The sequence below is a fragment of the Solanum pennellii genome, chromosome 4, assembly GCF_001406875.1.
Source record: "Solanum pennellii chromosome 4, SPENNV200".
Classification (NCBI taxonomy): Eukaryota; Viridiplantae; Streptophyta; class Magnoliopsida; order Solanales; family Solanaceae; genus Solanum; species Solanum pennellii.
Genome location: NC_028640.1, coordinates 57,600,646 through 57,615,739, shown reverse-complemented (window position 1 = coordinate 57,615,739; position 15,094 = coordinate 57,600,646). Strand labels below are relative to the sequence as shown.

Sequence of the window (15,094 nt, the reverse complement as noted above, 5' to 3'; positions counted from 1 at the left end):
AATGTCCCTGTTCTTTCCAATGTTCTGTATGCGCCTAGAGAATTAGTTCTAGAGGACGAAGATGATTTTGTCAATATTTTTTCGTCTATTCCTTCTCTCGAGTGTTTCAGCTGGGATCATTTTGAGGTAATGTTCCTTCATTTTACTTAATGGTAATGCATTTTCATGTGTGCTTTTTTTTGGAATTTCAGTCATCCTGATTTTTGTCTTTTTATTCGTAGGTCGTTGCTTGAGCATTTGTTGCTGCAACACGACGCTATTACAAATCACATTGAAATTAGTGCTCCCAAGCTAAGGTCATTTATCTTCACTGGCAATATACAGTTTCATATGACCCAACAGAATTTTCAGGAGAGGTAGAACATGATATTGACAAGATTTTTGAGTCTATTCCTGTTCTCGAGAATCTTTGCTGGAATCACGAGTATGTTCAGGCAATATAGCTTCAAAACTTGCATTTTCATAACTTTGAGTCATCCTGATTTTTGACATTTTCTTCCTAAGACGTGTATATTGGACCAGCTTCCTTATGCTCTTTTCTGTCTTAAACGCCTTCACATATCTTGCATTAATCTAGGAGTACTCTTTGATCTTTCGTTTGCTCTTTGCTTGATAAGAAGCTCTCCAAATTTAGAAGAAATTGAAATCGAGTTTGTTAATGATGTTTACTTTTCTCTCTTTTTCGTATGTATTGACTCTCTTATGATCTTCAACTTTAAATCAGGGCTGATGGTTTTTATTAATCTTTCTTAGAAGTATTTGAACATGCGCGCAGGGAGGCTGTTGATGATATTCCTGAAAGTTTCTCGTATATGACATTTAATCACCTGAGGACAGTAAAGATTTAGAATGTAACAGGAGTAGCAACTGAAATACAGCTTATCAAGGTTTTATTGGCCAAGTCTCCAACACTAGTCAGAATGATAACCAAGCCCTTTAAAACGGAAGATAAAGAATCTTTTAAAGTACTCGCTGAGGTAACAAAATTTCAGCGTACATCATCTAAAGCATAAGTTGTGTATAGTGTAGATTAGAATCCATATTACGATCCTGTTTGATCTTAAATAGTCTTTAATCAGATCATAATCTTTTGCTAAAATGTTTGAAATCGTAAAAAGAATGTTGATACAGCAGTAAGGCTGTTATTTTGCATTTGCCACGATGAAGACCATCAGTTTGTGAACATAGGTGAATCTGGATGGATGTTTTTTTATTAATCTGTTTCAATGTCTGTTCTTTGAATGATCTATGGGATGACGCTTTTGTTGGTTATTGATCTTTTTAATATATTCATTGTGGTCCTCATGGTCATTGTGCATTGTTTTTTATTTGATATGATCATGACTTGAGTTGAACATAAATGGAATAGTGAGGATTCATATAGTCTATTTCAACTAGTTGTTTTATGAGAGTCGATGACGTTGTTGACACATTGTTGTGAATGTAGAGAAAGAATGAAATTCGATCAAATCCCTTGATCTTAATGGTTAGTAAACAATCCCCCTTTTGAATGGAAAAGATAATCCCTTTCAACAACATTTTTCAGTGAGAATTATGATACAATATACATTATAAGCTGAAATTGAATTTCAACAATATTATTCTTACAAGCTCAATGTTACAATTCCACATCCAGAAAAATTATCACTAAAAACAGCAATAGGGAAAAAAAAGGGGGTGGGGATGGGGTCAGTTGTTCATAAATTAGTCTTTTTCCTATACAGTCAGAACATATCCCATTCCTTTATGCAACTTCCATATAATCATATATATACAAGCTCAATCGAACCCTACCGCAGACAAAAAGTCATGTATATATGTGGAGAAGAGTAAAGGGGCGGGTATATCATCCACTGAGTTATGAACCGTGCACTATTGACCCTCGAGGACTTCTTGGTTATAAAAAAAAACAAGCTCAATAACATAAAGCAGTATTACTTGAGCATTCTATCTTACATGCCCTTTTTTTGTTTCATCTAATTGACTGTCTTTTATAATCTAAAGCAGAAGTTGTGGATCTTGTTGACTAGTATCGTTATCACAATCCTTATTAATGTTTAGTTAAAATGTTTTGGATGTACAAACAGAAACGAGACTTTTGGTTGATGGAGTAGTAAGGTTGTGTTTTGCCTTTTCTGTAAGGTACTAAAAGATTTTATCTGCTTGGAAACATAGAATTGTGAATGTTTTAAATACTTTGTTTGGTAACAGAGATGGTTTTTACATTTCATGCTTGTTCTTAAATGATGTATTATTTGAGACTTTGGTTGTTTATTTCAAAGTTATGTTATGTGTTGAATTCTCTTAGGGAGTTTGAAACATTGAGTGGAAACTTACTTTTTGGCTAGTAGGAATTTCTTTCCTGTTAAGGGATTAGTCCAAGTTAGATCGAGAAGTATTTATGTCGGACATGATTCATCCTCATCTGTGAAGAAGAAACTCGAAGAAGCATCATTCAATTTGGGGTTCTTGTGTTGATGTTTATTTTGGAGCATCATAATAGAAATCTTAGATATTAAAGTGATTATAAATTATTTTATTAAAATTTAGAGTGAAATTATGTCTTTTTTATTTTATATTAGTTATTTGTTTTTCTCATTACAAAAAATCATAAATAAAACTGATAAATTTCATTAATTTGGACTTTAAGAATCTTTTTCTGAAGGTTTACAAACTTGATTACATTTACAAAAATAAAAAAGGAATAATTTTAAGGATAAATGAGATCAAAATGATTGGAAGAATTATCTATAACAAAGTGAACAATTAATATAGGACTATGAAAAGACTTTCTTTTCGAAACAACCTAAAAAAAGAGTAAATATCACATAATAAGGGAAAAAGAAAGTAAAAATTAATGTGATTATTTATTTTTGAGAAATTCGCACGTATATTTAGTTACTGAAAATTTACTTTGATCCGTCCAATTTAATCCACTTAATTTTTTTTGCATGTGACATTTAATACCTCAAAATAGTTAAATTTGATTGTGTAGGCCAGTTACAAATTCAATTTTCTGATGTTATGACTTTTTTAATTTTACCAAGAGATATCATTTGTTCAGTATTATAGACACAAAATTTGTACAGTTTTAACTATTTTTATGTAAGGGCGAATCTAGAAGGAGCAAAGGTATAATCATTTGAATTTTCTTGACAACAAATTTATATGATATATATAAGATTTTTTTTGGTGTTTATATATAAATTTTAAATTCCTCAGTATAAATGTCTTTGTACATTGTAAGGCGTTTAAAATTCACTTGTTTAATTATAATTTTTTAGCAGACCATGAAAATGTTAGAGGTTTTGTAGTAGTATGAATTTTTTTATACATATTCATAAAATATTTTTATCAGTAACGTTATTGTGTACTAAAATATTTTAAAGAACTAATAAAATAATTAAACTTAGCAAAAATTGAGTTGAGTTGTGTCTTGACTCATTATCTGCCCAGTTTTTGCTCAATTCATATTGATCCAACAAAATTCAGTTCGGATTGAATCTTGACTCGTTTGTTGTCTTGACCCATTATGATTGACCTAAAATTCATCCAATTTGCTCAATTACCGTCCCTAACAATGCCTATGATTAAAATAGATGAAAAATCAATGAAACAAATGCACTTAAACAAGAAAAACTAATTAAAACTACCAAGTATTTATCCTCTTTTGGATGAGTCGCGATTTGAAAGAGCAAATGAAGATTAGCCAAGAAATGTCTAATGTTACAACCAAATTGTAGATAGCCATGTGTATTTACCATTTTTCTATGAAATAAAAAGATTAGCTATAAATAGTAATTATTTTTAGCATTCACTACAAATATTAATAATATGATAATTACATATCATAAATAAGTTGTACCATATAAGTGTTATTTTATTTTAATAATTAAATAGATTCACCATTTCATTAGATAACATGTTGCGCAACAAAAACAATAACATTTTCCGTGAAATCCTATAAATTGGTCCTTTTATGATCATTAGGGTTACTACCTCCACTTGATTCAATCACAAAAGTTACAGTAGCGTAAGATAGGGCAAAGGGACATTGATTTCGTTTTCTGCCTCAAATATGCTCGTTCAAAATCCTGGTATGTATATATATTAATTTCTTTATTAGCATAAATATTTATGCTTTTACATGCCGTATCAAAGCCTGGACCTTGAACTAATGTTTTTCACTCAAGAAGTAACTTTATCTTGTTATCAGAGGCGAACCCACATTCATATGTGTGGGCGCATATACATCTATATCTATCTCTCATAAAAAAAAAGATATAACTAATACTCCACTCTTAATGAGTGTATAGCTATCCTTATGCTAGAGAAATTACCCACAAAACTAGGGTTGAATCTCGCTAAAGCCCTTATTTCTTTTTAAGTTTATTGGTGCACATGAAGTCTTCAATTTTTAAGCCCATTTTTGCTTGTTATAGACACAAATTTTTATATTCTATTATGACATAGGATTTTAGACAACCACTATTAAGATTGAAGAAAGAAAAATGTGTTAGAATGGGCATTAATAAACTACAACAATATTTTTTTGATAGATTTAATACATCATGTTAGGAATCTAACTAAAAGAAAGAGAATGATTCTTATTTAGTCCTAGAACCCACGAATTCCAAAAAGAAATAGTTATGGAAAAACATAATCAAGTTTTTAAGTATTAAATCTTTTTCAAGTGGCGTAGAGAGTGTTGAAAGCAAATGACAAGTAAAAAATATGAAGGAAAGAAAATTAATCACTATTCAACATATGTCCTTTCTTAATTAATCATTTTAACATTACTTAGTGTAGAAATCTCACATAAGTATGTATAAATCAAGGATTTATTGATGATTATAATGTTGAGGTACAAGCTTCTTACATAGGAGAAGAGTCCTATTCTAGTTATACTAGGAGTCCTACTACAATACAAATAATTACATGAGTAGTAATTTATTACAAGTCAAATACCTTATCTTAATCTACTCCTACAATGTTCAGTAGCGTAATCGTACAAAACTTAGGATTTAGTAGTCTAATCCTAGTATAATTCTAACTCTAACTCGTCAGCCTGCTTCAATGGACTTGTTTCTTCGACGTGTTCCATCAGTCGCCAAGCTTCCTTCAACACTCCCCCTCAAGCTAGTGAGTAGAAAAATTGTAACTCCTAGTTTGCTGCAAAAACCAGAAAAAACCTGTTTTGTTAAGGCTTTGGTATGAATATCAGCTAGTTGATCCTTAGACTTTACAAATTGAGTAAGAAGTTGTCCCCTGTCGCTTTCTCACGAATAAAATGATAGTCCAGTTCAACATGTGTGGTTCTAGCATGCATGTGTGGTTCTAGCATGCATAACTGGATTAATTTTCATGTACAACACAGTCATATTATATTAATACAATTTAGAAACATATTGAAGGAATACTCCAAGGTCATGAAGATAATATAAAATCCAAGTCAATTCTGCGGCAGTGGAGGCTAGTGCTGTACAATCAGCTTTAGCTCTCAATCGAGCTATTGTGCACTCTTTCTTCGAGGTCTAAGAATACAATTTGCACCTATGTAGATACTAAAACCTGTAATTGATCTCCTAGTTTTTCTACAACCTCCCCAATCAGCATTTGAGTAGTCATACAACCTACATGGTGATTGTGAAATAATTTTGAGTCCAAAGTGTAGAGTACCTTTGAAGTACCTGAGTATCATTTTTACTCCTTGAAAATGATCAACGTTTGGGCTTTGCATAAATTGGCTTACTAAATTCACATCATGAGTGATATCAGGTCTTGTGAGGGTCAAAAATTGAAGACTCCCGACTATCATTCTTTAAAATGATGCATATACAAAACATCCCACTGCTTCATGCAAACCATGTATTCTAGCCAAAGGAGTGGCTACAGCCTTTGCCAAAGTCATCTCTGTCTTTGCCAACATCTCAGCACCATACTTGCTTTGGTTTAAGTGAATTCCACCTTTGAAATAGTTCACCTCAATTCCTAAGAAGAAGTGTAAAGGGCCAAGATCTTTCATAGAAAACTTCTTTCCAAGTTGTAGAACCAACTCTAAAACATGACATGGATACTTCCTGTGACAATAATATCATCCCCAGATAACAAAGAGAAATATTTTTCGTTTTTTGAGTTTGCAAAGTAAATAGAGAAGGGTCAGTCTCACTACAAATAAAACCAAGGTGTAAGAGATGCATGTTAAACCTATAAAACCAGACTCTTGTGGCTTGTTTAAGACCATACAATGCCTTTTTAAGTAGACATACATGCTGAGGATAATAGGGATCAATAAAACTAGGGGGTTGACTCATGTACACCTCCTCTAGTAAGAAGCCTTGTAGAAACACATTTTTGACTTCTACTTGTCTAAATTTCCACTTTGAACTCACAGCAATGGATAGAACCACTTTAACAGTTGTAGCTTTAACCACATAACTAAATATTTCTTAAAAAATCTAGCCCTTCAAACTGCGAGAATCCAATTGCCACAAGTCTGGACTTATACCTATCTATTGACCCATCAACTTTTAATTTTGTCTTGAACACACATTTTGATCCAACCAAGTTCATACCAGGAGATTTAGGCACAAAAATTTATGTCTTGTTAGCATGTAAAACACCAATTTCTTCTTGCATTGCTGCAAGCCAATAAGGTGATTTTAGTGCTTCCTTAGTAGTATTTGGTTCTCTCACAATTTATGTGTTGTTGCTAGCAACAAGTAACAAGTGTCGTTCCTTTGCCTTGTTCCTGGTGATCATATGATGCCCTTGTGGTGCAAGAAGTACCTCAACTGTACATTAACCAAGATAGTGGACTGTACTGTAGCATTGTCTAGTTGAAGGTCAACTAGTACATAAACTAAACTGGTTGTTTGATGATGATCATTGGTTGGACCTTTAAGAGCAACCTGCTCCTCATTGCTGCTGGCATATTCAAAATTTGCAGCTGGAGTTTCAATGTTAATGTATGGATCATCAAATTCAACCTGTTCTTCAACATCTGATACTGTGCTTGAGAGGTCAATAATACTCTTATCATCAATGAGTACATGAGGTGTAGCACCATTATCATATGTAATGGGTGGGCTAGCAACCTGTACTTCCCCTTAATCATAATTATCGGGTGTCTGCAGTTTAGAGAAAGATTCAACAAAAGTAGCAAGGTGAGGTGAGACATCAATGTTAGTTTGATATTGCTTTGGAGACTAATAAGGTAATGTGTTTTCATCAAACACAACATGTCTGGATATGTAAACCCTCCTTGTAAAAGGATGATAACATCTTTATCCTTTGTGTAAGCTGTTGTACTCTATGAACACACAAGGATAGGTTTTTGGACTGAACTTATTGTTACCCTTATTATATGAAAAACATCTACACCCAAACACTTTTAGGTTGTTGTAATCAGGTTGTTCCCCAAACAACTTAACAAATAGAGTCACCATCTTTATGATTGATGAAGGCAATCTATTGATGAAAACTACTGCAATGAGGAAAGCTTCAACACATAGAAACAGAGGTAGGTTAGCATGAAGTAGTAAAGTTAAGCCAGTCTCCATACTATGCCTATGTTTTCTTTGTGCAACTCCATTTTTTCAGGTGTGTTAGGGCATTAAATATATCCCACAATGCCTTGATCTTCCAAATGCTTAATGAAGTCTATTTGGATAAAGTCAACACCTTCATCACACTGAAAAATCTTGATCTCTTTAAAAAATTATTTGTCCATCATTTTTTAAAATTTTATAAAGACCTCAAAGATTTCAGACTTCTTTTTCAATAGATAAATCCATGTATATCTTGTGTGATCATCAACAAAAATGACAAAATATTTCATATGTTGGGAAGATTTGACAAGAGCAGGTCCCAATAAGTCACGATGAATTTTCAATAAGGGTTCTTACTCAATTTTATTTCTCAAAAAAAAGGAAGTTTACAGCTCTTTCTCAACTGACAACTAGAACAAACAGTAGGCATTTTATTCTAACTACTAATATTAATGCAATTATTACTACTCAAAACTTTTAAATAATTCAAATTAGGGTGTCCTAATCTAGTATGACACATGTTGTTTGACGTGTTCTAGTCGTGTGCATCAGCCAAGGCATAGAGATTGTTATCTTCCAAAGCATAAAATCCATTCCTTTTAGATCCTTTCTCCATCAGTGTCCTTGTCCTCTTTTCCTAAACAACAATGTTTGTTTCATCAAATTCAAGAGTACAACAATTATCCTTTGCAAGCTTACTAACTGAGAGTAAATTTTTTTTTATCTTAGGGAATACCAGAACTTTCTTTAACTTTAGACCTTCTCCAAATATTTGTCCAACATGTGTAATGTCAAACTTTGATCCATTTCCAACAATTATTTTATTTGGTTCATTGTAGTGTTTAAGACAGTTAGGATACCTGAGTTATGTGTCATTTGGCTACTTGCTCCTGAGTCCACATACAAGGTGTCATCAGTAGTGTGTTGTAGATTAATAGCAGGCAATGCTTGTGGTAGCTCATCTTTGGCTTGGTAAGAGTAGTCTCACCTGTAAAAATACTTAAGAGAAGTATGGTTATTCCTACAACAAATTTGACACGCGTCATAATTGTCCCTTTCATGACTTTCACTTGATGGACTAATATGAGGACCTCGTCCATTTTTGTTGTTATAAGGACATGTTTCTTGTCCTGCAGGCTTGAAGCCTCTTTCTCTTGAATTGAAGTTATTATTTCCTCTTCTTTGTGAGAAGTGTCATCTTCCCTTGGCTCTTTGGGCAGAGAAGGCCATGTTATTGTTTTGTTAAGGCACTTCTTCTTCATCGTCCCTCATATCAAAACCCCTAAGACCATTAACAAACTTATTATAAGTTGGATCTGGTGTCTTAACTAGCATGACAGTCCCGAAGGTCTTGTAATTATGACCTAGACCTGTAGCAAAATTAATCATTTTTTCTATCTTCATCTACAGACTTGTGAATGGTTGCAAAACCATCACATATGCCTTTGAATTCCTTAATGTATTCGTCAATTGTATGTGTTCCTAGCCTCACACTTTGCAGTTGTTACTTTATTTGAAACTTCTTATCTTTAGTTGCTTGAAAATATGTTTGTTCCAAGCATTCCCACATCTCCTTGGCAGTTGAGTAGCCTACATTCAGGTACATGCTTTCTTCTGTCAAGGTGCCTGAAATTCAACTCCTTCGTAACATATCCTTATCCTTACAATCATCAACAATGTTGTTGTCTTCTGCAACCTTTCGCCTGTTACACCTTTCTCAGTAGCCTTTCAATTGAAACAGGTCGCTCAAATAGCCTCCCCTTATCGAAAAGAAGGGCCCGAAGGAGAGAGGACTGGCCTTCTCATCCCCCTAAAGAAGTAGAGCGCGGTGAAAGAATTCCGTCGTGCAGTCGAAGGGGACGAGTCATCTACTTAAAAGGACCATCCCAGCAGTCCGCCCTTCCTTGAATTATTCGGTCATGCAATACTTATTGAATACAAATAAGAAAATGCATTTCGACCTTATGTGGTTTTGTGATGATTTCGGTTAATCTCATCACTTGAATAAACTAAGTCATTTGTGTCCTCCATATAAGATAGTTAATTATCTTAAGTTTAATGCAGCATGACAAAATAAGTTAATGAAGTGAAGAAGTCGAAAGAGTGTTGGTAAAATGGGCCATTGCAGTTTGACAATTTGGTTGTTTTTTATTTTGATCTAATACGTTAAAGAGCGGAAAAAACTTTATTGGTTAAATACCACTTATAAATCTCACGAAAGTATGTAGAAATCAAGGATGTATTGATTATTATAATGTTGAGTTACAATCTCCTTATATAGGACAAGAGTCCTATTCTAGTTATACTAGGAGTCCTACTACAATATAAATAATTACATGAGTAGTATTGTATTACAAGTCAAATACATTATCCTAGTTGACTCCTATAATATTCAATAGCTTAGTCGTACGTAACTTATGATTTAGTAGTCTAATCCTAGTACGAGTCTAACTCTAACTCGTCAGTCTGCTTCGATGGACCTGTTCCTTCGACGTGTCCCATCAGTCGTCAAGCTTCCTTCAACAGTTAGTACACATAATTGATTAAAAAAAACCTCAGTGACGACTCAAGCTAGATGGTTTCCTAAAGCTAAAAATAAGTTGGTGGCCGAATTTTAATTATTTTTTATTTTTATGTGATATTCAAGTTATTTCTTTCTTTTTCATAAAAATAGTTTTATTTTTATGATATTAAACTAAAGATATATTTATGCAAAAATATTTTTTGAATCTTGTGCTCTTAAACATATCATGTGGAAGTTAAATTTAAAATTGATCCATAAAAAAGAGTTCCATACAAATTAAAACATTCTTTTTTTTGCTACAAAAAAGCTTGCGATAATTTTATTGTTACTAAAATATTAGGCCTTTCAATTTTGGTAGCCTAAGGCATATGCCTCATCTTTAAAGGCATAGAGCCACCCTCTGAAGAAACCTAATTAAATCAATAATAACAAAAGTAAAAAATTTTTCAAAAAAGAACAATAGTAAACTTTGATGATGGGTCTACCTAAATTCATTGTGTAATGGTAGCAACAAAATTAAGTTATTTCTTGTTTCCTCCTACGATTTGTAGTTTCTTAAAAAATTACACTATTAAGAAAAAGTAAAATATTTGTGTAACTCTAATTATGTTTTCTTGAGAAAACATAGGTTAAAGGCATATGGACTTATGGCTAAGTCTTGAATAATGAATATCACCTTGTTCAACTATCAATATTTTTTTTAATTTATAGGAATCTGATTTATCATTCAAGTCTTGATAGTTTTAGGTTTAATTATGGGTTTGGATATGAATATTTGAATTAACAAAATAATACCATTTTTCATGATTTTGGTGTTCTTATTAATAGCTTATACATAAATTAAAATTTCAGGATGTATTTTTTTATTATGTTTCACCAAAATATTGAAATTATGTATGTAGTTCACTAAATTAATATTTTATGCTTCTTGTAGAAAAAATGTTTGGGGTCATATATCCCAAAAGAGGTTAATTCTAATACTAGTATTAGTTGTACCAGAGTTAAAATTACGGTCAACCATTGTACTAAAATTTCATACAAACTATTTTTATATATACTACCAAAACTGTCAAGTATTATCTATTCATTTATAATGTTACAACAAACACATGTCATTCCTATAGTATTTTGATGTAAGCACTTAATACTACAAATTTCTAGTACAATAAGTATAACATCACTTATTTAAACGTCTAAGTTTTTTTCAAATTCTATACAAAAAATACATTATATGTGTTTGATTTAACGTAAGCCAAACAAATTTACATCAAGAGTTGCAGATTAAAGAAATCAATGCAAATGTCAGCTACAAATAATTTCTTTTGTATTTTTTAAACATGGAAAAAGGTTACATTTTCCTCCTATTATGCACCTTTTCTTTTAATCTTAGAGTTATGACATGTTTGTTTGTTGTTCGTGTAGCGTGTACATTGACCTTACCTATCGTACTTTTGTTTATTTTCTACAGATTATCATGCCTCCAGATTAACAAAGACTTAGTTTACCTTCTCCTGCTCGACTTAACAACCTTAACATTCATTTAATCGATGACATTCTAAGTAGGTTGTCTTTTCGAGATGTTGTAAGAGTTAGTATAGTTTCGAAGGACTGGCAATATATTTGCTGCAGAATTCCACATGTGAAGTTTGATCAAACAGTGTGGAAAACACCCGAGGACTTGACATCCCCTACCATTGGATTTATTCCGATTCTTGATAGTTTCCTCAAATTTCATAGAGGAATAATATTGAAGATCACCCTCAATATTATTAGTCTAATAGTGTGTCCTAATGTTAATCGTCTGATTTTTTCCCTCGACACTGTTCACATTCAACATTTTGTCCTTAAACTTCTATTTACTTATCCTCCATTCAGGTTGCCCAACTTCTTTTTTTATTGTTCAGCATTGAGGCATTTGTATCTCATGGAATGTGAAATACAACTTCCATGTTTCTTTTAGGGATGTAGTAAGTTGATTAGGCTAAAATTTAAATATGTCACATTATCTTCTAATACATTTGAAAGTTTGATCTCTAATAACCCGTTGCTTGAGGATTTGGTGCTAAAAGACATAGACAATCCGTACCTAATGAGTATTAATGCTCCTAAGCTAAGGTCATTTGTCTTTCGTGGCGATATACAATTGATATATGTTGAAAATGTTCATGTTCTTTCCGATGTTCTGTATGCGCCTAGAGAATTGGTGCTAGAGGATGAAGATAATTTTGTCAGTATTTTTTCGTCTATTCCTTCTCTTGAGGGTTTCAGCTGGAATCTTTTTGAGGTAAGGTTGCTTCATTTTACTTAATGGTAATGCATTTTCATGTGTACTTTTTTTTACTTTGAGTCATCCTGATTTTGTCATTTTATTTGTAGTCGATAATGGATCTACTGAAGTTATACCAGCAAGGCTTCCATCAGCTCTTAACTGTCTGAAATACCTTTTCATATCTTGGACTACTCTTGGAGAGTTTTTTGAGCTTTCGTTTATTCTTTGCATTATACGAAGTTCCCCAAATTTGGAAGAAATTGAAATTAAGGTCGTCACTAATGTTTATTTTTCTCTCTATCATTTCCACGTTTTTATATTTGTCTGTAATGACTTAATATTTTTTTTCTTGATTTTTCTTGAGGGATTATCCTTAGTGATGGAAAGTTTATTCGAATCTGTGCCCCAGGAGGTTGTTGATGAGATTCTTGCAAGCTTTTTGGATATCACATTTAATCATCTGAGGACACTTAAGTTTTATGATGTACTATTACAAGAGGGTGAAATGCAGCTTATCAAGGTTTTATTGGCAAAGTCTCCAGTACTGGTGAAAATGGTAATCAAGCCTTGTCAAATGGAATCTAACGAATCTCTCAATGTATTCATGGAGAAAACAAAGTCTCAACGGGCATCATATAAAGAAGAAGTTGTGTATCTTGTTGATTAGTATCGTTATCACAATCCTTCTTAATATTTGGCTAAAATGTTTTGAAAGTGCAAACAGAAACAACATGTTTGGTTGATGAGTAGTAAGACTGTGTTTTGCCTTTGCTTCAAGGTACTATAAAGATTTTATCTGCTTGGAAGCATAGAATTGTAAATGTTTTGAATACTCCGTTTGGGAACAGAGATGGTTTATAAATTTCATGGATGCTCTTAAATGATATATGATTTGAGTCTTTGGTTGTTTATTGCAAAGTTATGTCATTTGTTGAGTTCTCTCAGGGAAACTTACTTTTTGGTTACTAGGAACTTCTTTCCTGTTAAGAGATTAGTCCAAGTTAGATCAAGAATTTTTATTTACGACATACTTTTAGACTAGTAAAGTCGAGGATAACTTTAAATGTTATTCCTATATGAAACCAGAGGAAACAATCAAGAATAGGAATAAATCCAATGGTAGGGGATGTCAAGTCCTCTGGTGTTTCCCAGACCTTTTGGTCAAATTTAACCTGTGTAATTTTTGGGCAAGTATATTGCCAATCCATAGAAAGTGTACTAGTTCTTATAAATCTTGAAAAGACAACCTATTTAAAATGTCATCAATTAAATGAATGGCAAGATTGCTAAGTCGATCAAGTGAAGGTAAACATAGTCTTTGTTTATCTAGAGGCATGATAATTTGTCGGAATTAAAACAGTATACGATTTGTAAGGACAGAGTATATGCTACACGAACAACAAACAAACATGTCACAACTTAAACAATAAAAGAAAAGCTGTATAATTCATAGATGAAACTTGCATTGATTTCTTTAATTTGCAACTCTTGATGTAAAATTGTTTGGATTAGGTTAAAGTAACCACATATAAAGTATTTTGTATAGAATTTGAAGAGAACCTAGAAGTTCAAATTTGTGATGCGATACTTATTGTACTACAAATTTATAGTAGTGAGTGTTTACATCAAAACACTATATGAATGACATGTGTTTATGCAACATTATAAATTAGTAGATAATACTTGACACTTCTTTCAACACTAAAGGAGTCGTTTGGTAGTGTATATAAAAATAGTAATTGCATTAATTTTAGTACAAATGTTTGACTATAAATTTAACACTGGTACAACAAATACTACTATTTCAGCTAACCTTTTTGGGATATATAACCCCAAACATTTATGCTACAAGAAGAATGATTATGTATCCTTAGTGATGGGGATTATTTCGAACTTGTGCCCTATGAGTTTATTGATGAGATTCATGCAAGCATCTCGATTAGCACATTTAATCATCTGAGGACAGTTAAGTTTTATGATGTTCTATTAGAAGAGAGTGAAATGCAACTTACTTTTAGGAATTTCTTGCTTATTAAAGAATAACTCCAAGTTATACCGAGAAGTATGGTGGACATACTCATTCCTTATCTATGAAGACGAAACTCGAAGAATCATCACCCAATTTTGGATTCTTGATTGATGTTTATTTCAAAGTTATGTTGTGTGTTAATTTTCCTTGGTGAGCTTGACGCATTGAGTGGAAACTTACTTTGTGTCTAGCTAGTAGAAATTTCTTGTCTGCTAAGGAATTAGTCCAAGTTAGACCGGGAAGTATATATGTTAGACATGATGCTTCCTCATTTGTGAAGAAGAAACTCGAGAAGAATCACCCAATTTGGGATTCGTGAGTTGATGTTTATCTCCAAGTTATGTTGTGTGTTGAATTCTCTTGGCGAGCTTAAATTATTGAAGGGAAACTTACTTTTTGTACAGTTAGTAGGAATTTTTGTTTGCTTAAAGGATTAGTCTTAGTTAAACGGACAAGTATATATGTTGGACATGAACCTTCCTCATCCGTGAAGAAAAAACTCGAAGATCATGTCCAACATATATATACTTGTCGGTCTAACTTAGACAAATCCCTTAGCAAACAAGAAATTCCTACTAACCATACAAAAAGTAAGTTTCCATTCAATACTTCAAGCTCGCATAAGATAATTTAACACACAACATAACTTCGAAATTTACATCAACTCAAGAATCCCAAATTGGATGATGCATCTTCTTAAGAAAGGAACATGTCCAACATAC

The 15,094-nt window shown here is 32.5% G+C and overlaps 1 protein-coding gene across 1 annotated transcript; it reads left to right on the top strand.

Annotated features, from left to right (window-relative positions):
• Positions 1–12,163: 12,163 nt before the first annotated feature.
• Positions 12,164–13,010, top strand: LOC114076899. Its single transcript, XM_027916597.1, has 3 exons — positions 12,164–12,358; positions 12,451–12,504; positions 12,753–13,010. Exons 1-3 carry the CDS (start codon positions 12,164–12,166, stop codon positions 13,008–13,010), a joined length of 507 nt encoding a protein of 168 aa, XP_027772398.1.
• Positions 13,011–15,094: the final 2,084 nt, after the last annotated feature.